Below are 27,851 nucleotides of genomic sequence, written 5' to 3' on the forward strand. Positions count from 1 at the left end.
GTAACATGCATGGTGGTATTATTATTATTATTATTACAAATACATTACCCCTCAACTGTAATGGGGATTCTTTTTTTTTTTTTAATTTTTTATTGTTGGTTGTTCAAAACATTACAAATTTCTTGACATATCATATTCCACACTTTGATTCAAGTGGGTTATGAACTCCCACCTTCACCCCATACACAGATTGCAGGTTGTGGCTCAGCGGTAGAGCGCTCGCCTGGCACGTATGAGGAGCACTTGGTTCAATCCTCAGCACCATATAAAAATAAATGTGTATTGTGTCCAACTACAACTTTAAAAAATATTTTAAAAAATCACATCTGGGGCTGGGGATGTGGCTCAAGCGGTATCGGGCTCGCCTGGCATGCGCGGGGCGCTGGGTTCGATCCTCAGCACCACATAAAAATAAAATAAAGATGTTGTGTCCACTGAAAACTAAAAAATAAATATTAAAAAATTTTCTCTCTTTAAAAAAATATCACATCTGTACTGAACATATACAGACTTTTTCCCTAAACTATTTACATAGCAATTACATTGTATTAAGGATTATAAATAATCTAGAGATGGTTTAAAATACATGGGAGGGGGTACATAGGTTATATGCAAATATAGGCCATTTTTATAAGGACTTGAGCATCTGTGGATTTTGGTATCTGAGGGTTCTAGAACCCACCTCCTGAGGATGCTGAGGGATGACTGTTTATCCTCTACTTCTCACTGGGCCTCATCTATGGCCCATCAGAGGAAGCTTTTCTATTTTTTTAAATATTTTTTTTAGTTGTAGTTGGACACAATACCTTTATTTCACTTATTTATTTTTATATGGTGATGAGGATCAAACCCAGGGTCTTGCACGTTGGAGGCGAGCGCTCTACGGCTGAGCCACAACCCTAGCCCGTCTATTTTAAATCTTCTAAACCATCCAAAATAAGTTCTTACAATATCCATCTCCTAACACTTCCTCCAAACCTGTGTCAACTCAAGGTGCACCTGACAGGTAAAATAGAGGCCTCACAAGTGGATCCATGTGTTTGGCTTAGGAGCTGTCCTTCTTTTCCTTTTTGCAGGACTGGGGATTGAACCCAGGGCCTTGTACTTGCTTGGTGAACTCTCTACCAGTGAGTTTTGCAACCCCAGGCCTGGCCTTTTAACTCTTGCCAACCTGGATGGCTAAGCACCCAACGCCTGGTTGGAAAGAGCCAATTCCTTACCAGCAGAATAAAACCCAACAGGGGGAGAGAAGCTGGTTCCACCAACCAGCACTAGACATTTCATCAAACTACAGATGGCATCTCCTCTTCCCCCTATCAAGCAAGGCCGTCTGCAGGGCTTCTGCCCAAGGCTACTGTGTCCCTTTGTGTGGGAGCCCACACTGGCTCTAGCAGACCACTGTGTGCTTAGCAGATAACACCACTGTTAGCTAATTCCCTTCACTGCCCACAGCCCTGCCTCAGTCAACACAGTGTGACTCATCACATAAACCAGGCACTAATGCTGCTCTGGAAAATCCCCTCAGGACTTTTCGAGGAATCCAGTGATACCCATAGAAAGTTCTTGCTGAGTTCCCAGAGGCATCTCCTGCTCTATTAGGGCATTACTTAAGAAAACACAAGTTTAGACAGGATAACTTAAAAATATCAAAACTTTGAAGAAAAAGCCCCAAATAAGAAAGGTTAAAAGGAGAGAAAAGACTTCACATAGACTTTTTACAAGTTCACTATACAATCTTTTATTTTCAGCTTTAAAAAAAACCCAAACACTTAAATTATTAGGAATATATTTACAGGATCAATCACATTTTAAGCCAGCAGTCAAGACATGAAAGGCTGCTAAGGGTCTCTCACTGTGACAGTCCGGACAACTCATTTGCCCAACTAGAGTTAAGGAGAGGACTGGCAGCCGGCCCAACCAGTAATGAAAAGAACACGACGGGTGTGTGAGGGCCAGGTTTCGGATAATGACATGCTTTTTTAGTGTTTAAGAGAAGGCTTAATTTTTCTGAGATATTCCTGTAGAATCACTCTAGAAACTTGTATGATTCAGAAAATTCTTAAAGAAAAGCAATAAGCTTGCCTCCCCAGGAGACCCATTATCCCTCGCTGGGTGCTGGAGGCCTCTGGGGAGGGAGTCCCAAGTGCTGTTCTCTGTGAGGTCCGAGTTGTCTCCCTGCTCAATGTGCTGGTGCCGGAGGTCCGTGGGCTGGACTAGTGCTTTGATTCAAAGCATTTAGAGAACATCTTCTCGCTCCTTTTCTGGAAACGAAATGATGGACACAGAGTTCCAGGTGTCATCCTTTTGTGAGATGTCCTTATCCAAGGCCTCTAAGATGGGCTGAACTGGGTCTTTTAAGTACTAAAAAAGGTTGAAAACAAACGTGTGATTAGTTTATCAGTTCCTTGTACCAGACCTTTACTTTACTTTTAGCTGGCAGATTCATATTTTATCTGGGTAAGACTTTACCCTGTCCACATCTTTGTGTGTGTATGTGCACTGGGGATCAAACCTAGAGCTTGACAAAGGCTAAGCACATGCTCTACTGCTGAGCTACACTCCCAGCCCTGAAATAACTTCTAATATGTGAACACCCTCGTCATCCCAGGAGGAGCTCTAATACTGACCCGAGGCTCAACACATTAATCCTTTGAAAGCTGTGAAAGGGTGTAACTCTGGAAAAGCAAGACAGAAACACTTGCTGCTTTCAGGGGAGGCTGGTGGATTATGAATCCTAAAGTGTCTTTAAAAATGTAACTTGCCAGGTGCAGTAGTGCACACCTTTAAATCCAGCGGCTAGGGAGGCTGAGGCAGGAGGATCATGAGTTCAAAGCCAGCCTCAGCAAAAGTGAGGCCCTAAGCAACTCAGGGAGACCCTGTCTCTAAATAAAATACAAAATAGGGCTGGGGAAGTGGTTCAGTGGTCAAATGCCCCTGAGTTCAATCCCCAGTACCAAAAAAACCCCACAAAAAACCAAAAACTTTTCAGTCAAGGAGAACAGGGACTGCTTGAGCATTCAGCCATGACAGGGTAAAGATAAAGAGTTTCCAGCAGGTCCTCAGCCCCTGCATCACCTGTGGTTTTCACTCCACACAACACAGGACACGGAGTCCTGGGGCTGTGCAGCTGGGGCCCTGAGGGAGCCGAGGTCCCACTGTGGAGGGGTCTCAGCACTGAACTTGCTCTTTGCTCCTGCTTTTAGCCATAAATTCACCATGTTACTGAGAAACTGGTACTTAGCTCTTGCAAATGCTGAAGGGCACTAAATACAGTGAGCCGAGAGCCAACTGATTAAAGGAGGAACAAAATCGCATCATGTGCTCTTGTGAAACCTCAGAAATAGAAGTGAGATATGATTCATTGTTCTCATGTAACTTCAGCGAACTTTGTAGATATTTTTCACACTTTCCCAAGAAAGCGAACTGAAAGACCCTGTTTCAGAGGCGTGACCTGGAGGAACGACTCACTAGGGCCCAGCTGATGGTTCTGCAAGTGAAGTTCCAAGGTCCAGTGACAGCTGTATGACCACATTAACCAGGGAGGTTCTGGTAGGGACCTTCTTATAAGCCTATGCATTTTAAATGTATCATTAGGGATGAAGGAACAAACAACTACAGATCTCTCTAGAAGTGTCACGATGTTTTCACAGACTTGGACTTAACATCTGTTCATTCTAGACACAGCAAAATAAGAACCCATTTTTAATACCTTTACTCCAAATTCACCAGAGAATAACATAAAATCTCTGGAAGCAAATGCTTTTATTTTGCAGTGTTGGGATGGAACCCAGGGTCTTGCACGAGCTAGGCAAGCTTCTGCCACTGAGATCACCCCAGCCCTGGAAGCAAAGACTTTTCAATGTTTTTCTCTCAGTTAGTTTTAAAAATGTCCTGACTGTATCCTCAGAATTCCCAGCTACTTCCCAGAGCCTCAGAGGACTGGGCTGTGCCAGAAACGAGACCGTACACAAGGCCCAGGGCACTTTTCTTTCTCTTTAAAATGCTGGTTCCATCCCCTGCGTGCTTGGTGTACGAGGCCTGGTGCTCACAGCTCGGGGTGTACGTTTCTCCCTAAGTCTGCCCGGGCTCCTGATCTGGATCCTGATCCCTGAAGGTAAAGATCTGGCTTCCCATCCTCCAGCCAGGCTTTCTCCAGGCAGTGAAGGACAGACCCCTGCCTCTGGGAAGGGCCAACCACACAGCCAATCTCCCGGCCAGGCTAGGACATCTTTTTGGCCAATCCTGTGCCTTATTTATTTATTTTTCAATAATGGGGATTGAACCCAGGGCCTTGTGCACATGAGGAGCGTGCGCTACCACTGAGCTACACCCCAAGTCCTTTTTCTTTTCTTTCTTTTGAGACAAGAGTCTCACTAAGTTGCCCAGACTGCCAACCTGCAATCCTCCTGCCTCAGCTCCCCGAGCAGCTGGGATTACAGGCAGGTACTACCATGTCCGGCAACCCTGTGCCATTTTTGAAAAAAAGATCTATTTTGTGGTCAACCATACATATAAAATTTGCCACTGTCACCATTTTGGGGTATCTGATTCAGTGGTGCCAAGGACATTCACAGTGCTGCACAGCCACTGCCACCAGCCATCTCCAGAATTCCACCTTGCAGAAGTGAAACTCAGAAGCACTCCTCCGCCCCCAGCCCCGATACCACCTTTCCACTTTCTATCTCTATGAACTGCCTATTCTAGGAATCTCAAATAAATGGAATCATATATTTGTCCTTTTGTGAATATCTTTTTAAATTTGGCCCAAGGTCTCCAAGATTCAGGTTTCGTGATGTATCAGAATTTTTCTTCTTCAAGGCTGAATGATACTCCATTGTAGGATGAATGTTCCACGTTTCGCTTATCCAATCACCTCAGTGGACCTTGGCATTGCTTCCCCCATTAGACTTTGGAGAATACTATGAACATGGGTGTGCAAATAGCCCTGGCCCCTTTTTAAATGAAATCTGCGTTCATAGCTTTGTCCATGGCAATCATGGGGGGCCAGGGGCCGGTGGAGGGCCGATGCGTCGCTCATGTACATGTGTGTACACTTACCTCCTCTATCTGTGCCGGGATGCTTGGTGGGGTGCGAAACAAGTATTTAACCATGCTTCCATATTTCAGGACCAGGAAGAAACAGGCCCCTGCCAGGAGCAACAGCGACAAAAGGGTTCCCACAGAGATCCCGATGACTTGCTGTTGCTTGGCGTAGGCTGCAGAGATGATATAAAAGTGAACAAGGGGACCTTCCCACATGACATGGACACAAGTTAACTTTTCATCTGACAAGGCTTAAACAGGATTCACATCCCGGTGAAACAGACGGCTCCCCTTCCTTCTGTCCCCACCTCGTGTGCTTAAATTGATCCCTGAGCCAAAAATCCAAAATCTGAAATGCTGCAAGATCCCAAACATTCTGAACCCTCAGACAATACCCCAGTGGACAACTCCACACGTGACCTCATGTAGGGATCACAGTCGAAATGCAGGTGGACTAAAATCCCTATAAAATTCCTGGGCTGGAGAGGCAGCTCCGTGGTAGAGTGCTTATGTAGCATGTGGGAGGTGCTGGGTTCAATCCTGAGTGACAGACACACACACACACACACAGACACACACACAGACACACACATTACCTTCAGTCTATGTGTACAAGGTGCATATGAAACAAATGGATTTTGTGTTTAGACATGGGTCCTATCTCCAAGATATCTCATCATGTACATGTGAATATTCTAAAAATCTGAAAAAGTTTGGAATCCAAAATACTTCTGATCCCAAGCACTTTGGATAAGGGCTGTTCAGCATGAGGCTAGTTGTGCTGTCTGTTCAACCTCATTGTACCTGCAGTCAGGTACTCTCTCCAAACCCCCTTCTCTCTGGGTCTCCTCACTCCCAACACTGGTTGCCTCATTAGCATCCCCCAATCTCGCTATTTGAGACGTATTCTTCTCCCAGCTCATAAAGGATATAAGAAGGTGCACTTACCATCTGCTGTTGTTTCGTAGCAAGATGTGTTGCTCAACTGCCCAGGTCTGATGATTCTTTGTGTATTCCAGAACAGCTGGGCTTCAACTTGTAAACAGTATATTCTGAAAGGCTTCAGATGATCCAACAAAATGAAGTTGCTCTGTAAAGGGCCTTTAACCTGTTCGAACATCACAACATGCATGTAAAGCACCCAGAGGTGGCGTTGAACCACTCCTAGTTTTTCCAGAGTTTCCTCAAATTCAAAGTGAATACATCAAAGAGTAGTAAGATTTTTTTTTTTTTTTTTTAAAAGGAGCCACTATCTGTTAGAGTCTGTAAACAAGTCAAGATGGCGCCTGGCATTTTGCAGAGGGAGTGGTTTGTGAAGTAACGCCAGCGAGCCATTAAGTGTGGAGATTCCTTATTGGTTGACTGCTGTATCTAAGTTTACGTTAATTAAGATAAGCTGTGTGGAATGTATATATACCCCTCCTGTCCTACAATAAACGGCTCCCACTCCTGCTGTATCAATCTACACAAGTTGCTCATCACCCCCCGGTTATTTTGCTGCAGCCGGACTGCGGCAACTATCTTGCAGAGGACACATTTTTTTTTTCTGTGAAAATTGGAGGGCAGCCAGGTGCGGTGGGTGGCACACACCTATAATCCTGGTAGCTCGAGAGGCTGAGGCAGGAGGATCACGAGTTTAGAGCCAGCCTCAGCAATTTAGTGAAGCTCTAAGCAACTCAGTGAGACCCTGTCTCTAAATAAAATATAAAAAAGGGCTGGGGATGTGGCTTGGTGGTTAAGTGCCCCTGGGTTCAATGCCTGGTTCCCCCACCCCCACCCCCCAAAAAAAAAGAAAGAGAAAAAGAAAATTGATGAAAAGTGCCAATGGCTAGTAGATTTTTCTCCTTTAAAGTTGACATCTTGTGTCTTACGGTTAAGCTAACCTGGATACTTTACACTGGTCAAAAGAAAAAAAGAATATTCCAGGAAATAATGTTCTTTAGTTCCCAAGCTGCTTCAGGCTTGAAATGAGATGTGTTGATTCCCCATGCTGTTCTGGTCAAAATGACCCTATGGCACTGGGAGAAGGCTGGACTCTGACTGTCCAGGGCTGACCAGGCCCTGTGATCTGATGTCCCTTTGCCAACTTCCCTGCCTGCAGGTCTCCACGCGTACCAGGCCTTTTCAGACCTGCTGGTTCTGCTCCACGGAAGGTTCTTTTGCGTTCTAGTAGACTTAGACCTGCTCACATATATCCTTTCTGCAGCTGTTCAAACCATTTAGGCTGCGGTCATGGATTCTTTGTTTTCTTGGATATGAAAAGTGCCTGTGGGGGTGTCAACATCAAAGGGAGCCTGATGATACGGGAGCCTTCTCCTGATGTCACTCAAGTGTTTTCTGCAGGCCTCACTATGACTAATATGGAACTCTAAGACCTCTGCAGTCCTTGAGGTTTAACTATATAAATGGTTTGAACAGAAACAGGTCCAGTAAAACCTCCCTGCACCCTGGCTCAGAGATGGCACAGGCATCATGGACGACGCACTAGCAAGGTTTGGACCCCAAACAGTGGGCGTGGGTGATACCAAAGAGGGGCCCTTCAGATCCACCTGGCAGGCTAAAGTCTCTGCACAGTGTGTGGAAAAATGGGTTTTGAAGAGGAGAATTAAAACTGGCTCAGGGCTCAGACTCCAAGAGATACCAGGAGACCCTGGTCTCTTGGCCCATGTTAAAGTTTTCTTTCTTCACCTAAATTGGAAACCCCAAGGGAAAGAAAATCAAAACAGAGAAGAAAAATGCTCTTGCCTGTTGCATTCCTGGTTTCTCCTCATAATGGACAGTATACAAAAACGTGGCCTCGGAGGTATCAACTTCAAAGGGAGGGGAGACGGCAATGACCAGGGTGCCTTCTCGTGGGGTCACCATGATGTGTTTTGGAGGCCCGACAGTAACTGAAATAGAATCACAAACAGAAAAACCATATATATACGCATACGGACACACCAACACAGACACTCTTATACTGAATATATGTACTGTATGTATGCATGTTTAATGTATAGCATGTAACTATAAATATACTAACTATACAGTGTGTTTACATACATACATTTATGTTTGTAAATCCATGAGGTTGCCTTCAGATGCAGAAAACCCTGAGGGACTGTTCTGGGTTTGAGATTTATTTGGAAGTCCACCTCCAAGCAGAAGGAGGGATCCTTGTAGGAGCACACATCTTAGCCCAGAGCAAGCCTCTCCTGCCTCTCGGGGGACAGGTCAGTATGAGGAGGTGAGATCATATCTGGCAGGTGCAAGATCCTCCCTGGCCAAAAGGCCACCAGAGCCACCATCTCTTGTGGAGTTGCTCCCTGGTCTCAACCAGAGACCTACCCAGTTACAAGAATCATTGCACTTATTGGTGTCAAGAATATGGCTTTCCACCAGGTATTTAATATGGTCCCAGCAGTTGAAATGCTCTTTTCCAATCAGGGGTCATTTGACCAAAAGCAATGGCTTCTGTTTTGTAGTGATACAACATATTTATCAGATTCCCAGAGAAACAGAACTTTTAAAAAATATTGTTTTAGTTGTAGATGGACCTTTATTTTATGTATTTATATGTGGTGCTGAGGATTGAAACCAGAGCCTCACACATGCTAGGCAAGTGCTCTACCCCTGAGCCCCAGCCCCAGCCCCAGCCCCAGCCCCAGCAACAGAACCCTTGACCTTTGGTTAACCAAAGGTCATGCAGAGGGGGAAAATATTTGTTAGCCCTCACCTATAACATAAGCATAAATTTTCAATATAAATAAGTGGCATTTACTGTTTATTTTTGAGACAGGGTCTCACTCTGTTTCCCAGACTGGTCTTGAACTCCTGGGCTCAAGTGATCTTCCGGCCTCAGACTTCCAAGGAGCAAGGACTTCAGGGGGTGCACTACCATTAATCACTGAGCCACATCCCCAGCCCTATTTTGCATTTTATTTAGAGACAGGGTCCCGCTGAGTTGCTTAGGGCTTCTCTAAGTTGCTGAGGTTGGCTCTGAACTTTCAATCCTCTTGCCTCAGCCTCCTAAGCCGCTAGGATTACAGGCACGGGCCACCATACCCTGCGTATTTGCTAACTTTTAACTCTTTTTAAGAGTTTTTCTCCTAGCTTCTTGTAACAGTAAGTTTGAACCTAATAACTGAGAAATGTTGTTGTGGTGTAAGTCTATTTATTATGGCTCTTTATATGATTCATAGGACAACCAAGGACTGTGATTCATGATGTTTCAAGGATGAAAGTTTATAGTGTTTAATGAACAACCGTGTACATGGTATTATTGACTGGAGGATAATAACTCAGATCAAAGTACAGGTGCATGCTTCAAGTTCTGAGGGCCATCTTGGCACATTTTACATAGGAGACAATCCTATTGCGGTAGTGTTGACAGTGGTGGGGCTGGATCTCCCGTACGTCCCACGCTTGCCCTGGGTGCTCCAGGTTGGCAAGGGCCTGGCACACCATTTGGTCGAGCTTCTCTCTCCAAAACTGGTCCCTACAGGGTCTGCATCTGTCTCTTTTCATCTCATAGTTGTGGTGTAGGAACTACATCCAGATGATGCCAGGTGGCAGTGCCAGGGCCCCTGGCCCACTGCCCGCTGTAGCAAGATTCTAGGCCTGGCTGCCGGGGACAAAGAGCTCTTTCTCTGAAGCTGCTCACAGACACTTTCCTGCACATTCCCAGATTCCCTTTTCAGAGCTCGGTGAACACAGCATGGACAGCATGCCGACTGCAGGCCTGGCCACCAGCTGCAGGCCTCTTACCCTCGCTTTCTCTACGTGCGTCCATGTGCGCGCAGGGAATGGCTGGGCACGTGGATGCCCGCCAGGACCAATCACTTCTTGGCTGAAAGGGCAATGCTCACAGACCTCCCTTCTGAACACAGCCCCGGTCTGGAATCTGATATCCATCTGATAAGCCTCATTCCTCAAGGGAAAAATAGCCTGCTTTCTCAAGGGCCCAGGAAAGAGTGGCTTGATGAGCAAGGGGTGACCAATGAGAGCAGCCTCAGGCGCCATGGAGCCTTGCGACAGCCATGAAGGTGATCCCCACTCCCCAGAGGAGGAAACGGAAGCCCAGAGTGACACAGGCAGCAAATGGCTGTGTTGGGATCTGAACCCAGGTCTGTATGACACCAAAGCCTGCTGCCTACCCCCGCCCCATTCCTCCACTGTGTAAACCATCTTCACGCTGGCTACTGACTCTGACTCCCCCAAAAGTGGTGAGGGCAACTGGTGGGACTCGAGACCATCTGCCTCAATCCTTAGAAGCCAGGAGGCAGCGAATGAGAAGGCGGCCAGGAACTAACCAAGAACATCGCTGCTCAACTCAGGCTGCGAGACAGGGAGTGGCCGCTGGCTGACACCAGACCAATAATTTTCATGACAGGTACTGCTTCTGTCACCATCTCTTGTCCCCTGGGTAGTGTTGGTAACTATCCTGACTTTTTTTTTTTTTTTAATTCCTAGTTCCCACTTAGGTAATACTTCACAGCTCAAATGTGTGCTGGTTTTCAACTCAAGGACAAATGACTGTCCCTAGTAGATGACCAGCTGGTAGGGACTTCCTTGTGTTTTCTGTTCTGATCCCCATATCACCTAGAACAAACCACTGACTTAAAACAAACAAACAAACAAACAAACACCAGCCAGGCGTGGTGGTGCCTGTATTCCCAGCAGCTTGGGAGGTTGAGGCAGGAGAATTGAGAGTTCAAAGCCAGCCTCAGCAATTTAGCAATGCCCTTAGCAACTCAGCGAGACCCTGTCTCTAATAAAGTATAAAAACAGGCTGAGGATGTGGTTCAGTGGTTAAGCACCCTGGGTTCAATCCTCAGTAACAAAAAACCAAAAAAACCCCAAAGTTTTTATTAAGGAAAATTTCAAACACATAGGAAGTTGAGACATGATCATAACACAAGCTCAAGTATTCATCGTGCAACCTAACCAGCAACTTACAGCCAGTTTGGTTTCTTCTGTGCTCATCCCTTTGTCCTTATCCCTCCCACTCTGAATTATTTTGAATGAAATCTCAGACATTACATCATTTCTCAAATACTTCAGTAGGTACCTCTAAAATATAAGACCCTTCTCCCCCCCTTTTTTTGTTGTAGTAAAATACTCATAAAATTTATCATCCTAACCAAGACCACTCCCTCTTTTAAAAACATAACCAAAATATCATTATAATGTCTAAAATAAATGAAAAAGAACTGCTCTGTGTATCATCAAATATCTAGACGACAGTCACATTTCCTCAACTGTCTTATGCTTTTCTTTACTTTGTTGGAATCAGGATCCAAGTAAGCATCATACTTTCTGTGTGCCCAAACCAGAGACACTTAGGAACTTCTGGCATGGCTGACCAGGCCACAAATAGACTACTAGCATCTCAGAGTCCTTCTGCCCCAACCAGTGCCTGGGAACACACTGGTACATCCAACAAATATTATGTGGCAGGCACTGTTTAAGGTTGGATGAAATCTTTCTTCAATACAGAATTAGTTGTGCCAGAGCAGGAGGGTCAACAGTGCAGCCAACATGCTACCGTCCCATCTGGCACAGAGGTCAACAGACCTTTCTAGGAAAGGGCCAGGTGAGGTGGGCATGGGCTAGGATGTAGCTCAGTGGTAGAACAGTGGCGTAGCATGGAGGAACAGGAAAAGACAGGAAAGAGGAAGGGGAAAGAGGAGGAGAAGGAGAAAATAGATGGGCCTGTGTTCCGATAACTCTGGATTTACAAAAACAGGTGGTGGGCCAACTTTGGCTCCTGGCCTGGCAAGTCAACACTCTCTGGCATCAGCCCCCAGGTCTGATCATCCTAACCACTTGTTTGGGGCCAATATTTAGGGTGAGAGGCAGGACTGAGGCTCATGGGATGCATACCACTCATTGAAGAGGCATGTCAAGCTCTCTTACCGTTCCGATAGTGTTGAAACCAAGGCATGGTTACCCAGGCAGAAACGAGTTCTCCCAGCTCTGCTCGAAGACGTAAGGTGACGTTGAAATGCAACAGGAAGCCCTTTGAAAGGCTGGCTGCAGTGAAGTCACACTCTGTCGCTGTGATCTGAGTACAATTCACCCCTATGGACTTGACCGTGACATCATGCCATTCACCAACGGTGCTGCTAAGGAAAACAGGGTTTCAATTCACAAAATTCCTCTTCTTCATGGATAAGAGTGTCCTGAGAACTGTTCTTCTAAAAATCAGCCTTAATATAGCTTCTCAGTCTTTTGGCAAAGATCAAGTATAAAAACAATTGACAACTAATTCACATATCATAGGGTTTGCTTATTTTAAAACAGACACTTCAGCAGTTCTTAGTATATGCACAGGGTTTTATAGTCGCTACTAGGAACATTTTAGAGTCATTTCATCACCTTGAAAAGAAACCTGGTAGCCCTTAGCAGAAACTCTGCATTTTCTCTCAACCCCTGCTCCTGGGCAACCACTAATCTACTTTCTGTCTCAAGAGCTCTCCCTCTTCTGAATGGGATCATACAATATGAATGGAATCATATGATATGATTGGACTTTTTTGATTGGAGCCTTTCACTGGTTCCTTGTGACAAGGTCCATTCATGTTGTAGCATGTACTTCACTTTTTTTTTAAACCAAATAATATGCCATTGCATGGATAGACCACATTTTGCTTATGCAATCATCATTTGGTAGACATATGCATTGTTTCTACCTTTTGTCTAATTTGAAAACACAAGTTCTGGTGTGGACATAAGATTTTTAATTTTTTGGAGTATGTACCTAGGAGTGGAATTGCTGGGTCATATGTTAACTCTATGTCTAACTTTTCCAGGATGTTATAGCTTGGATATGAGGTGTCTGTCCCCCCAAAAGCTCCTGCGTTAATTCAGGAATGTGCAGAGGAGACATGACTGGAGTGTGAGGGCTGTAATCTAATGGGTCCATCTTAGTCTAAATGGACTGGCTGGTAACTATAGGCAGGTGGGGTGTGGCTGGAGGAGGGTCACTGGGGATGTGCCCTGGAAGGGCTGTTCTTCCCTGCAGTCCCTCCCCGCCTTCCCTCTCCGCTTTCTGGCTGCAGTTAGGTGAGCAGCTTTCCTCCTCCACACCCTGCAGCCATGATATCTGCCTCACCTCAGCCCCTGAGCAGTGGAGTCTGCCATCTATGGACTGAGACCTCTGAAACTGTGAGCCTCAAATTAACTTTTCTTCTTCCAAGTTTTCTTGATGGTCCCAGTGATGCAAAACTAACCAACACAGGGCACTTGCCAGACTTTTCCCAGAGTAGCTACGTTTTACATTCCCACCGATCATGTCTGAGAGTTCCAGTTTCTCTGTATCCTCATAACACTTATTATATCTGTCTCTGATCACAGCCACCCTAGTTTACACCTACACCTGGGTGTGCTTGGTATATCGCTGTGGTTTGATTCGCGTTTCCCTGATGAATATTGGAATTCAGCATCTTTTCATGTGCTTATTGGACATCTGTATGTCTTCTTTGGAGAACTACCTAATTAAATCCTTTATCTACCTCCTAAGTGGGTTATGCGTCTTTTCGCTGAGTCTTAAGAGTTCTTTACATATTCTGGATTCAAGTCCTTTATCAGGAAATGGTTTACAAATATTTTCTCTCATCCTATCCCACAACTGATTTTAGTGCTTCCAACTCAGCCTTGGTAGCCCACATCTTAGAAATGATCCTGAATTGACAGAAGCTCCACTCCTGCTTCCTGCTAGTGTGGAGTTTGTTTTTGTCCCATCGCTGCCCATTTAAAGAGGGTCTGCCTCGTGCATTTGGAAATCCTTGCAAGTGACAGTACGTTTCCCAGAGCCCCAATGCCATGTCTCCATGAGAGACTCGAGTCCTCAGCTCTGACTTCTGTCCTTGTCTAATGAGACAGAGTTCAGAAGGGCCTTGGAGGTGGAAGTTAGGAGACTGAGTGAGGCACAGTGGGCAGTGTCCCTTCTAGGAACAAGATGTGCCCTGAACTACAACTCTGGCCTAGAAAGCAACAGGTCCCTCCCTGTTCCCACAGCCACAACCTCCACATACCACATACTTCTAGTGTACCCTGACCCTGTCTGAGATGCACCTTCTATCAAAGTGGCAAGTGACAAGATGAAACCATTTCAAGATGTGTGGCCAAGGCTTCTGTGGAGGAACCTGCCACGTATATGTAACACTCAGCCTCAGGGGTCTAGACCCTAATGGAAGGTGGGATCCCAAACTATAGGCACCTTTCCTCAGATGGGCAGGGTGTGTTCCAGAAGGGGTAACTCACTTCTTTTTCAAGATATACAGATGCTTGAAGATACTCTGACCTTCTCTCTGCCAAGGCCAGCTGTTGAACTTGGAAGAAAAACTCCCAACATCCTAAAGGCCCCTTCTCTGATTCAACATGGAATTGACCATGTTCTGCCTTCTGCCCTCTCCTCCACCTTGCCCCTGTGTGAGAACTACTTTATAAAATTGTTTCTCAGATAAGAAGCTTAAAGAGGAACAAGACATCCAAATTTAAATGAGAGCTGACACATGGAGCTTGGCAGTTTGAGGTAAGGAAGAGTAGAAAAGAGTGCTGCCTCCCTATTTGTGTGCAGAAGGTAAAAATCAGGCGCTGCTGGCCCCTTTTAAGTGAGTAACAAACGAACACAGCCTCAAGACCATGCCACTGCCCATTGTCAGCCTCTGTCGCTTTAGCCGGCCTGAACTTTATTTACCAAGAAAGTCCCACTTCCTCCTCCTTGCAATGAACTAGTTTGGGTGGCCTCTGCTCCATACTATCATCATTATTATTATTTTTGGTACTGGGGATTGAACCCAGGGAGGGCCGTGGGCATACTAAGCACATTCTGTACCACTGAGCTCCACCCCTAGAAAATCTCATTTGGAAAGCGACCCTCATTGTGAGAAAAAGTATAGCACAGTGCATAGGTGCTTGCGGTTTGGAGCCAGATCACCTGGGTTCAACTCCTGGTTACCTAACATCTCCGTTCCTCAGTCTTCTTATGCACAAGAGAAAGGTCAACTGTAGTATCTGCCTCCTAGAGTCGTCACGAGGATGGAGTGAGTGGACATCAGTGGACTGAGCCAGTGCCCAGGGTCCAGTAAGCACCTAGTAAATGTCCAACAAACAGAACCCCACTTCTGCCTTCCAGGACAGGCTCTTGAGTCGACTCTCAGGTCTTCTACCACTACCCCTACTCCTGCTTTTCCACACCAACATGGTCAGAGCTGCTGCTGGCCCTGTTCTCGCCTTCCAGGACTGAGAGCTGGGAGTGCCTCTGGAGGGCTTCCTTCTGGGGGGACTCAGTTCAGGTTAACACACAGCTAGGACTGGGGTTTCTTTCTGACCCACGTCCCCACATGCTGAGACCCTGCTGGCACAGGACCATGTGCCTGGAAACTGAAGAGACCTCTCCAACAACACTCTGAGCCCTCCTCTGAGGCAGAACCCAGGTGGAACCTGCCCTTCTACCAAGTTCTAAGGCAAGGAGGTGGCCATCACCACACAAGACCAATGTAGGGCAGGTCCCTGCACAGGTCACATGTCCATGAAGTTGGCCCTACTTTTAGCATTCAGTAAACATAATCTCTGAGAAGCAAATAGGAAATTTTCAGGAAGGGAAAACCACAGCCAATTTATTGACTAGCATTCCTGAGCCTTGAAAAGAGATATATATTTGTAGATTGACTAGAGGCATCAGTATTACAAAAAAAAAAAAAAAAAACTTTATTGATTTTTTTCAAAAAGTCTGGTAGTTTCATATTATATACTAACACCAACATGGCTCACTGTCTGTCCCCAGGAGTGCAGTGCAAGAGCCCTGCCCAGCCTCTATTAGGCCACTTACAAAACATTAACAAAGTTCGTCCCCTTCCACCCTCAACCCCTCTTCCAGAAATGTGAGAAAACAGAGATAATTTATGTAGGAAGATGTGATTTAAGAAAGTCACCAGCTGTCACATATCTAGCCCTGTAATGGGGAAAATTAAATACACCACATGTAAGACTTCATATAAGACATTCAATAAAAATGTCTACACAAAATAATTATCTGAAGAAAGTGCTTACACACTTACTTATGTTAAGTTAAAAGGAAAACTTAAAGAAGGAGCAGGACCCCAAAGAATAGTCTCAGCTTTGTGCCATTCTTCTACACACACATATACGCATTTAGAGAAAAAATCTAGAGAGAAAACCACTAAAATGAGAACAGTGATTATTCTTGGAGCATATTTTATCTTTTCTATTTTTCTGGGTTTTCAGATTTTCTACAAAGAACTATTGTTATTTAAATAAAAAAAAAAAACAAAAAAAACAACAAGGAAAGAATGTTTTGAGAAGTCAGGTCTGAGACTGAGGCTGGCAGCAGCCCAGGCAGGCTGTGATCTAGAAGGGCCGCTGCCCTGCCGACTGCACGTGCAAAAACAACCAGAAATTCAGGAGTTTTCGAGATATATGTTTTTTTAATTTTAAAGTTAAATCTTTGAATTTGTTAATGTTCTCGACTAATTGAAAAAAAATAATCAGACACTGGGGCCACACAGCCTGCAGGCCGTTATCTGCAATCTATGATCTGAACTTCAAATCCTCCCACAAAGTGCACCGTGTCATTTTGGCTTTGATACTGTGACTATCACAAAAACAAAGGCACCTTCATTCATAATTATAATACTGTTTTTCTAAAAGAAAGTGAAAAGTTTCAGTCCCACCTGCCTCAAATTTAACTAAAAGTCCCAAACATACATAAATGTATCTGAGAGAAAAAAAAAAAAAAAGCCTCATTTTCGGTTTTTAGTGACTGCTCCACTTTTTCTTTTATTAAACCCAACCTCTATCCTTGAGGGAAAAAAAAAAAAACAACAACGAAATACTTTCCAAAAAGAAAGAAAGCAAAACAAGTTAGTATATGATATGAAACTATCAGACTTTTTGAAAAAATCAATAAAGTTTTTTTGTAATACTGATGCCTCTAGTCAATCTACAAATATACGTCTTTTTTCAAGGCTCAGGAATGCTAGTCAATAAATTGGCTGTGGTTTTCCCTTCCTGAAAATTTCCTGTTTGCTTCTCAGAGATTATGTTTACTGAATGCTGAAAGTAGGGCCAACTTCATGGACATCTGACCTGTGAAGTTGCACAAGGCACCACTCTCAGAAGGTATGTGGTTTGATGCCCTGCAGTAGCACCTTGAATTCTCAAAACATTTTGAACAAGGGCACCATGTTTTCATTTTGTACTGGGCCCTGAAAATTGTGTAGCCAGTCCTAGTGGATTGTTCCATTTAGGTAACTTATAATAACTGGAGGAAGTGATTCAGATTCAAATACTCTTGTAGTAGACATTTAATATTGAATAATATATCCATAGGAAATGAAATCAGTATGTCAAAGAGACATCTGTACTCCCAAGTTCATCGTAGCCAAAATGGAAACAACCTAAGTGCCCATTAACTGATGAACAGATAAAGAAAATGTGGTACAGATACACAATGGAATGCAATTCAGCCATAAAAAGAATGAGATCCTATCGTTCGTAACAACATGGATGGAAATGGAGATCATTATGTTAAGCGAATAAGCTACAAGAACTCACCCCTACGTTGAATCTAAAAAAGTTGCTCTAATAAAAGTTGAGAGTAGAATGGTGTTTATCAGAGAATGGGGAAAGTAGGGAGGTGGAAGGATGGGGAAAGTTGAATCAACGGGTACTTAGCTGCAGCTACATAGAAAGCAAGAAGTTCTGGCATGCTGTGGCACAGAAGGGCAACTGTAGTTAACAATAATGTTTTGTATATTTCAAAAAAACTGGAAGAAAGTTTTCACCATAATGAAATGATAAATGATCAATGAGACGCCAGGTATGTTTAACCTGACAGACACATTACACGACATATATGTGTCTGGAAATATTCCATGGTATTCTACTAATATGCACAAATTTTTATGTATCCGTTACAAAATAAATTTTAAAATTTACTAGGAAATCCACTTCTCTAAGAAATCAACTGCCTGTAATTTTTCTACATTCCCTTCCTGCTCTTCACCATAAATACATTCCACATTTTACAGTCACAAAACTTTTTTTTTTTTTGGAGGTGCTGGGGATTGAACCCAGGGCCTTGGGCATGCAAGGCAAGCACTCTACCAACTGAGCTATATCCCCAGCCCTACAGTTGTGACCATAGAACATATAATTATCTTTTTCAGTTATTGCCTACCCACTTCGTTTTGTAAGTGAGCATGCTGCAATTTGCCATTTTCCTACCGATAGATATGAATATACACTTCAAAGTGTATCTTTGTGAATATGGTTTTGTTTTCTTTTTTGGGGGTGGGATGGGGTTAGATTATCTGCTTGGGGTAAAAGTAATAAGGGCAGTCTCGTGACTTTTTAAATGTATAAATAATAAATGCATAATTGCTTTTCAAAGGGATATGCTAATTAATCTTGCAACCAGCAGCATGTGAGCAACTGTCTTCTCACAAGCACTGAACATTGTCATTTCTTTAAATTTTGTTCAGTAGCATAAAATGAATTGGTCAGCAACTTTACCTTAATCTTCAATTAATTTACTTAGCAAGGTAAACAAATACTCACTAAGGACCTGGGTTTTGCCAGTCTTTTTATATATGTTTATGTTGCAAATCAAGTGAAGACAAATTATGAAAAAGCTTGGAAAGGAGGTGAGAGATATCATGAGGGGCCAGAATAATATACTACTTAAAACTGAGAACCTGTTGAGAAACAGAATTCATTGTGATTAACTGACCAAACTCCTGATGAGACTAAATCGGCCTGTGTGGTTAAGTCACTCAGATTTTTAACTATGAAGAAGGTGAAGACTTGTCATCTGCCTCTTGTTCTTCTAAGACCAGAAGTCAAGCTTTGTCCTGAAAGAATAACGTTTCTTAGTGAAAGAATGATATTTCCTTAAAGCAAAACGCCACGGGGTTTGAGAGCAGAGTTCTCTGCTGCACCACTGAAGCCTCCAGACAAGTGGGAAATTGTGAAATCTCTCTTGGAGATTTTAAAAGGATAAGAGAAAAATCCGCTTCCCACGGATTTCATTACGGTCCTGCTAAGAGGCAGTAGCCAGCAGCTGGCCCCAGGGCTCCATATGACCCCCCCACAGCTCGCAGCATGGACACAACAGAGATAGCCACTTACTATTTATACTGTACGCTGTAGACAACTGGTCTGGTGTCATTGACTGGGAACGGTGACTCCCAACTCAGAACCTGTTCCAAATTGTACAGGCGAATCTTCGGGTGCCGAGGAGCAGCCAGCTGGGAAAGGGAGTCTTGAAGGAGTCGAGAATCAGAGAAGAGGGGTGGGGAGAGGGAAGAAAGTGGAGGGCAAATGAGAAAAGTCAATTTCCCAAACCCTTAAAGGCACTTTATCAATGTATCATTCATATAATTCTATTTTTGTCAAAGTGCAGAAATGGTACACTGTTCTCCCTGGGCATGTCCCCTTCCCACCTGTGACTGCAAAGGCAGCACTATTGACATACTAAGTGTGGGGTTAAAAAGGTACCTGGGGCTACCTCTCCACCAGCACTGTCCAGTAGCTAGGAATAGTTCCTGGGAACTGCAGTTTGTGAGACTGGAATCCCAGGCTCACTGTTCGTAAGTGCACTTGAATCTAGACTGTCTGAGCCTCAGTTTCTTCTTCAGGAATAAGGGATTGCAAATAGTACCCCATAGAGTTGGGGTGAAGATTACATTGGTGACCATGTGATGTGCATTAGCCCTAGGTTGGTTACCAAGGAAGTTTTTGGTAAACCTCTGTGAGCCTGCACAAAAACACCCCAAATGAGGTGGGCCAAAGCCCAAAGGTGCAAGAGAGGTGAAGGGCTGTCTTCTGGGCTTCAGAGATTCTCTGTTTCTTGAGGACCTCAAAACAAAACAATCACTGAGATACCAGATACACTGCAGATTCCCAAGTCTCACTGAAGATCAGGAAATCTGCATTTTCTTTTTGGGGGGCACTAGGGACTGAATTCAGGGGCACTCAACCACTGAGCTACATCCCCAGCCCTATTTTGTATTTTATTTAGAGACAGCATCTCAGTAAGTTGCTAAGTGCCTCGCCGAGGCTGAGGCTGGCTTTGAACTTGCGATTCTCCTGTCTCGGCCTCCCCAGCCACTGGGATTACAGGCGTGCCCCACCGCACTCAGCTGAAATCTGCAATTTCAACAAGCTTCCCAGCTCATCCTTAGGCACAGGAGAGTTTTGAGAGCCATGAACAACAAAATCCTGTAGTCCCTACGTGTATCAGAAGCCCCCTCTTTGGGTGGCCTGGAGGAAGCTACCTCAAGCTCCTGTCAGGCAGATGCTTCATAGGACTGGGCCGGAGATTGAAAGCACAGAGTGTTTCTCTAGAGAGAAACCATGATAACACTTTCTCTGATTGAAAGATTAATGAGAAATGCTCAAAGGTAAAAAGAAAAGTTGAAAAACACGCTGTTCCTGAATTCAAAGCAGGAAATTCAAACCACACATTTTCAGTAAATGCCTCCAAACCTGAAGAACAGGGTGCCAAGCAGCCTACAGCCTGGCCTGCTGCTCTTCTTCTGAGGGACATACTGCCAAGGGTCTGTGACCACTTGTTTACTTAGAGAATGTCCATCGCCTCCACTTCTATAAGCTCTGGCTGACCTTCCTCCTAGTTCCTTGTCAACAGTTAAACAACATCATTCTCCTGACTTAGGCCAGGCCTCACAAGAACCTGGGCCAAAGGCAGACCAGCAAAACAGCAGGGTGGGAGGCAGCCTGCTGTGGCTGCCACGATGGGGAGATCCGCAAACTGAGCTGAGAGCCAGCGCCTGCTTCCATGGGGGGCTGGGCAGTGGCCCCTGGGGTGCGTGCTTGGCTAAGGCTGGGCACCTATCAAGTTCAGAACTTCAGAAACCTCCTTTTATTGCCTGTATTAGGTTTCTATTGCCGCTGACCGCAAACTGAGTGGCTCATAACCACCTGGATTTATTATATAATCTTACAGTTCTGGAAATCAGAAGTTTGAATAGGACCCACAGGCTGAAGCCAATGTGTCGGCAGGGCTGTGTTCCTCATGGGAGGCTCCAGGACAGAATCCACTCCCTTGCCTTTCCCATCTCTGATGGCTGCTTGCATTTTTGGCTCATGGCACCCTGCTCCGGCAATGCTGGGCCGGCTTCTTCTGGAGCTACCATCTCTCTGCCTCCCTCTTCCATCTCCAAAGGACCCTTTGAGGACACTGGGCCCACATGGCCTGACAATCCTGGACCATCTCCCCATCTCAGGATCTTCAACGTAATCACATCTGCGGGGTCCCTTGTGTCATGCCAGGTTGCAGGGATTCCGTATGGACATCTTTGGAGACCACTAGACTCCTACCACGCTGCCCCTTCACTGTCCCCTATCTCTGGGGAGGAGACAGCAGGAATATTCTCTGCCTCCCGTCCTCCATCTTGGGGCACCCCATCTCCCCAGCCTAAACATCCAGTTGAGAAAGGAAGCCCCATACCCGGGGCTGACAAGGAAGTGTTCCCACCCTAACCCACGTGTGGGATGGCAAACTGTGTCCCTATCAGGGCTGGGACAGAGCGCACTGGCACCCGTGAGGCCCCAGGTTCAATCATCAGCACTGAAAAAAAAAAAAAGGCATCGCTGTCAAAACTGGAGTTCCCAGACCAGCTTCTACTGTCTTCAGCTTCCATGTTCCCGAGCCTGAGGGGGACCTGCGCAGCACAGCTTTGTCTTCAGGGGGAGTTTCTTGGAGTTTCAGAACTCTGGGCTCCACGGTGCCAGATTGCCCATTCACTGAAGGACCTTACAAAACTGCTCTCCTCACGTCTCCAAAGACCCGCTTTGAAACTCACCCTCTTCCTTCCAGGCCTTGTGGCCCCTTGTTGGCCCTGGGAAGCACCGAGCACATTCCTCCTCGGGACTCTGCCCTCACAGGTCCCTTTCCTGAGAGCCCTCTTCTCTGGCTGCTCAGGTGCTGCCTGATATGAGCCCTGGAGTAAAATGACCAACTGCCCTCTGGACTCTGTCCCCTGCAGTGACTTTTCTCCAAGGCACTGTTCATACCTGAGTCCTTCACGGATTCTAGAACTAGATCCCAGAACTAGATCACTCGGGCTTCTTGCTTCTGGCAAGGTGTCTGGATCTCAGAATGGGACTGGCAGCAGTGTGCTTCACAGGGCTGCTCAGAGGCACCGAGGAGCTAATTTTAAACATGGTGCTGGCCCATGGCAAGCATCTGGGATCACCGCATCTCCTCACTGCTGGCAGCGGACAGTCTCTCCTAGGCAATGGAGGGGGTGTTCCAGAAAGGCAGGGTGTTGCTGGGTTTGGAGCTGTTTTAGTCCCAGGGCCTGGAGCAGCAGGTGCTCAGGATTTACTGCCTGAATGGCCTGTTCTTTAAAGATTACATGGCCACTTTCTTGAGGGTTGCATTATCCACTCAAACCCACGCAACCCACGCAAAGCCAGGCTCTCTGTCCCTTCCTTGAGTTAACCTAGTGTTCCCCGTTTCTTTGGTTTCAGAGGCTGGGGCGGGGGGGCTTGACAACACTGGAACACAGGTTTACCTGGATGGCTCTAAAGAGTCAATCAATATATTTAGGGCCACAGCACCTGCCTTCAACGGTGTTGACAGAGGCTCCATGGGAAAAGAACAAGAATTCAGGGACAAAGGGCCTCAGATGGAATCCTGATCCAAAGCCTATAGCCACTGAGTCTCAATTTTCTCAAGAGTAACGAAAGGCAAACCACACACTGCTGTCTATGTCACTTTAAAGATGTGACTATTTCAGGGTTTCCTGATTTCTCATGAATGAATGGCTTTTTCTGCAGGTGGTGAGCCACAACTAGTTTCCAAGACAGAGTGGCCACAAATGGGTGGCCCGATGCTGGGCAAGGTATTCCACGGTTCTGTCCTGTCATAGGCAGAATAGCACCCCCGCCCCCCACCCCCCAGTGTCGGTGCCTTGTGAATATGTTGGATTACATGGCAAAGGGGAAACAAGGTTGCAAATAAAACTTAGGTTCCTAGTCCAATGACCTTACAATAGGAAGATTATTCTGGAATATCTGTGGGCCCAATGTAATCACAGAGTGTTTCTTTACAAGCTGACAAAAGCAAGGAAGTGATTCCTCTCTCTCTGGGGCCTCCAGAACTTTGACTTTTGTCCTGTGAAACTCAGATCAGACTTCTGACCCCCACAACTGTAAGACAGTAAGTCTGTCTTGTTTTGAGCCACTAAGTGGGTGATGTTACAGCAACAATCAGAGACTAATAAAGTCCCACCCAGGCCTCATGGACACTCCAGCTCCTACCAGATAAAAACTTAGATAAATCCTTAGAAGGGTGCACAGAGGTCCATGCTACCTTCCTTCTCCATGGTCTCGGAGGAAATGAGTCATCAACTACTAATGGCAAGAGGAGATAATCCAGGTGTAACCCATGAATTGTGTCCACTGCTCCTCATAGTCACAGCTCCTTCTAAGCCACCTTCCTGCCCCAACCTGCCACCTCTGATCCTTCCTTCCCCAACCCACTACCCCAAGCTGTCCTGGATCCAGGCACTTGGGACTTTATACAAACTTAAAAATAGGCTATCCTGGTCTGAACGACATAGTTTGGTTAACAACTCACATACAGATCATAAAATACAATTAACATTAACTTATCATTGATCTCCACAACCTAGGATCAGCTCTTCAGGATCTTTCTGCTTGGTGGAGGGCATTATGATGAACATGAACTATATGACATCAATAATCTCACCTCTAACACCCTACAAACGAGAAGTAAAAAAACATTCCTCATTCCTCATCCATTCCTCACTTCAGTAAATACTGGACATCAAATTATTTACCTGGATCATTTGTCTAAAGGACGGTTTTGCTTTCTTGGGAATAAAATAAGAAGATTATCTACTTTGAAAGAATGGTTGAGAAAATTAAGAGAGCTTATATATATGTGTGTGTGTGTGTGTGTGTATATGTGTATGTATGTATATATATATATATATATATACATATATATATATATATATATACATACATACACATACATACATACATATATGCTTGGCACCTTGACTTAGAAGATGGTTCAATAAATGGTAACTAGGATTATCATTTGTAATGTTAGCCAAAAACATCCCACCTTCGTGAGAGTTTTGATCGCAGAGACTGTGGACAAACAGGAGACTTAAGAAACATTCATTTGCAGTGGTTTTGATGTTGTTGGGGATAGACCATCTTTGTCAGAAGTCTCTAAGCACATTAGAAGGTTTAGATGTTCAAGTTAGCAGCTAATGGCAATACAGTTCCGCAGCACAAGTACATATCCATTAAGCAGCAGCTACAATTACAAATAGAAGCCTTAATTCTTCAACACTCAGGTAATTAAATTGACTTACTACATTTTCACACTGTTGATTACATTTTCTCTTTGGAGCAAATGGCTACTCAACAAAGCCTGGTTACAAATTGTTGGGTCCAATATTTTATATGTGTCACCCTGTTAACAACTCTAAGGGATAGATATTATAAATCTTCGTTTCAAAAAAATTATTCCAACACTTTTATCTACCTGCTCTGGCCATAAACGCAATCTCATTATTATTAAAGGACACTTGTAAATCAGGGAATAGTCTGGAAACTTTTCTATTACTTGCTTGCCGTATAATCATTGTTAACATTTTCACTTTGTGTTTTGACTAAAAAAGGATTTCTCTTTAAAAATATCCCAGTTAGGGGGTTGGGATTGTGGCTCAGTGGTAGAGCACTCGCCTAGCATAGGCGGGACCTGGTTCGATCCTTAGCACCACATAAAAATAAAGGCATTGTGTTGTGTCCATCTATACCTAAAAAATAAATATTAAAAAAAATCCCAATTAGATTTTTATAAAAATTATTTAGTATGAAAATTTCAAATTGCTTTTTTCTGAAGAGATTAGTATAAAGCGCTACTACTTTTCAAAGGATCTATGGGTCCAGTTTATTGACAATGAACTATAGAACAAGACTTTTGTGGAACACAGTAAGTTAATCATTGGAAAGATGGACACACACCTGGATGCTGTAACAATTTCAAATTGTAAAGTTTTTAAAACGGACTCATCTCAAGTGATCTGTAAACAGTTCACAGGCTACCAACAGTCAGTGCCACACCCTCAGTGGCCCTGATACAAAGTACCATTATTTGCCCATCACCCAATTGGGCAATTAGCAAATGTCATCTGAGGAGGCCTAGGCAGGGGACATAAATAGGTTCCTCAAAACTTGAAGCTGGGGAGCATCAGAATTGAGATTCAAACTGACCTCTATGGAAATGTCTCCTATGGAAATAGTCAAGCACATCCTTATAGGCATCCCCTCCTCCCACTTTCAGGAGAGTCTAAACTTAATTGAGGGTCTTTGCAAGAAAAGCGGGTAGAAAAAACCAAATCCCCAACACCACCTTCAAGTGGGAGGAAATCTCTAATTTCGTGAGACTATTCAAGTGTCATTCAACCTTTGATATCATCTCTCTATAGGAAAGAACCCAGCAAAATACAGGTGCAGTGTTCTTTGTCACTGAGGTCTTTTTCTTTTCCTTTAGTTCTGTGTTCGGCTCATTGGTCAATTAGGGTCAGAGGTAAGGAAGATGCGGAGCCTGGGTAAAGTGCGGTCTGGGCAGAGGAGAGCTGGGATTAAAATCCTGGTTCGGCTGACATCCCTACCCTCCTTGCAACTGGAGGGAAGTGGACATTTCTTATAAATTGAGTCCCTGTCCCTCGGCTGACCCCTACAGCACCAATCCTTGCTGCCTCTAGGAAGATCTGAGTCCAGCTTTCAGGTCAGGCCACTGGAGAGGGCCCTCCGGAAGGGGATAAACTCACTCTAGCCAGGGTTAAGAATCTGCGGTCAGTAGAGGCAGCCCTTTCTCAGATCTCTGGAGGTATTTTCCCTTTGATCATTTGGAAAGTCTGGAGATCTGAGCGGCAGTTAGTTCCAGGCTAGGTTGTTTTGGGGTCGGGGAGAAGAAGCGGCAGCGCGTCCAGCTTCGTGCAGGGGCAACGGGAGTGTCCCCTTGTCTGGGAAGGATGTCCCAGGGGCCAGGATCCGGGAGAGGTGACGGCCGTCCAGCGGCTCCCTCCAGCTGCTCCAAATCCTTGCACGGTCACTGCCTGGAATTCCCCGCCGCCCACTCCACACTCACTGCGGGCTCCCGGTGGGCGCCTCCGGGCCGCTCCACTAGCTGCGGGCACCCTCCGATCCAGGCTCCTACACAACCCTTCCCGATCCGGCATGGTGCAGACCCCTGCCGATCGCGACACCCCGCGGACCCCAGCGCTCCGGGAAGTCCACTGAACCCCACCCAATCCGGGCACCCAGCGGCGCCGCAGGCGCTGTGGGCACTGGGCGGACCTCCACACCGGCCAGGAGCCCTGCACACCCACCCGCAGCCGCCCCTGCCCAGGCCTCCGGGGGTCCTAGCCAGGCTTACCTGGCGGGGGCGCCGCGGCGCGCAGGCAGCAGAGCAGCGGCGGCAGCAGCGGCAGCAGCAGCCACAGCCGTGGGGGCGCCGGCGGCCGCATGGCCCGGGGCGCTGGGCGCAGCAGCGGTCTAGCCGCGGCGGCCTGGCCCCTGATGGGGTTCGCCGAGCCCTCAGGTCGCCGCCGCGGCGGCCATGGCGAGCGCAGAGCGCTGGGCTCCGGGCCCGCCTCTTCCCGAGCGTCCCGGGAGCTGGGGAGCCCGGCTCCGGCGCCCCGCTCCGCCCCGCTCCGCCCCCAGGGCCGCCGGCCGACGGGCCCCGCCCCGCCCCGGCGCGGGACTTTCCCCCGTGTTCCCGGGAAAGCCGCGGCGGGTGGCCCTGCACCGTCCACGGCGGCAGCGCCCCGCGCATCCGGGAGCTCGGGACCGAGGCCGCCTTCCCAGCGCGGAGCGGGCCGGCCTCGGCCTGGCCCAGAGCAGAGTGGAGAGGGGAGCCCGCCGGGCGCCCACCTTCCGGGGGCTTGTGATCCTTCTGGAAAGACCCCTCGAAACCCAGAGCTGGGAAGGGGCTTGGCTGGTCATTCGAGCGCCCATTCCCGTTTGTCTGCCGCTGCTCTGGTGCCTGGCGAGCACGATTTTGAGCATTCGTCCCTTTAGTTTGAACTTTTATTATATTTAAGGCCTCAAAAGTACATATTGAGCTTTTTAAATTTTTTTAAAAAAATTTTTAGTTGTAGACAAACGCAATACCTTTATTTTATTAATATTTGTGTGGTGCTGAGGATTGGACCCAGTGCCTCACACGTGCCAGGCAAGTGCTCTGCCCCTGAGCCATAGCCCCAGCTCCCATATTGAGCTTTTAAGGCTTTTGTTGAAAAGGGTTTTAGGAATTTAAGGGTATAGTAGTCAGAAAGGGCCACTTTAACGGAAGGAGCAAGGAGCGGGGCTTGGTGGATACTGGGCAAGAGCAACGGGAACTTCCCGCATTTCTTAATAGTCTGTGGGTTTGACCCTGAGTCATGCCGTGGTGTATGAGGAAGTAACCCCTGGAGCTAGCTGGCCAGGGCCAGGCCTGTCTCCGAGCAGGAGTCTGAGCCTGCTCGGTTGCCATTGCCAGGCCTGCTGGGAAATCTTTGAGGCCAGTGACCTTCTCCCAAGACCTACCTTAAATCCAGCTCAGCAGGGAAGCACCAGGCAGAGGGGCCAAGGAGGGGATGGGTGGAGGGAGACCAAAAATTAAAGAAGGACACCTTGGCGGATGTGACTCGGTGGTAGAGCACTTGCCTACAAAATGTGAGGCCAGAGCAGTGGAAAAGTAAAGAATGAATGAATGAATAAATAAATAAATAAATAGGTCATCA

At 46.0% G+C, this 27,851-nt stretch overlaps 1 protein-coding gene across 3 annotated transcripts; it reads right to left on the minus strand.

Moving 5' to 3' along the window:
- Positions 1–1,712: 1,712 nt before the first annotated feature.
- Ifngr2 (interferon gamma receptor 2) lies at positions 1,713–26,754 on the minus strand. 3 transcript variants are annotated; one of them, XM_027929364.2, is made up of 7 exons: positions 26,504–26,754; positions 19,183–19,315; positions 11,944–12,149; positions 7,789–7,934; positions 5,992–6,151; positions 5,059–5,216; positions 1,713–2,361 (listed from the first exon to the last, which is right to left on the minus strand). In XM_027929364.2, exons 1-7 carry the CDS (start codon positions 26,592–26,594, stop codon positions 2,236–2,238), a joined length of 1,020 nt encoding a protein of 339 aa, XP_027785165.2. In that variant the 5' UTR covers positions 26,595–26,754; the 3' UTR covers positions 1,713–2,235. The 3 variants fall into 3 exon arrangements, with proteins under 3 accessions (XP_027785165.2, XP_027785163.2, XP_027785164.2); XM_027929362.2 differs by having other exon boundaries at positions 11,944–12,152; XM_027929363.2 differs by lacking the exon at positions 26,504–26,754 and adding an exon at positions 26,216–26,421 and having other exon boundaries at positions 11,944–12,152.
- Positions 26,755–27,851: the final 1,097 nt, after the last annotated feature.

Source organism: Marmota flaviventris, chromosome 8 (genome assembly GCF_047511675.1).
Source record: "Marmota flaviventris isolate mMarFla1 chromosome 8, mMarFla1.hap1, whole genome shotgun sequence".
Lineage (NCBI taxonomy): Eukaryota > Metazoa > Chordata > Mammalia > Rodentia > Sciuridae > Marmota > Marmota flaviventris.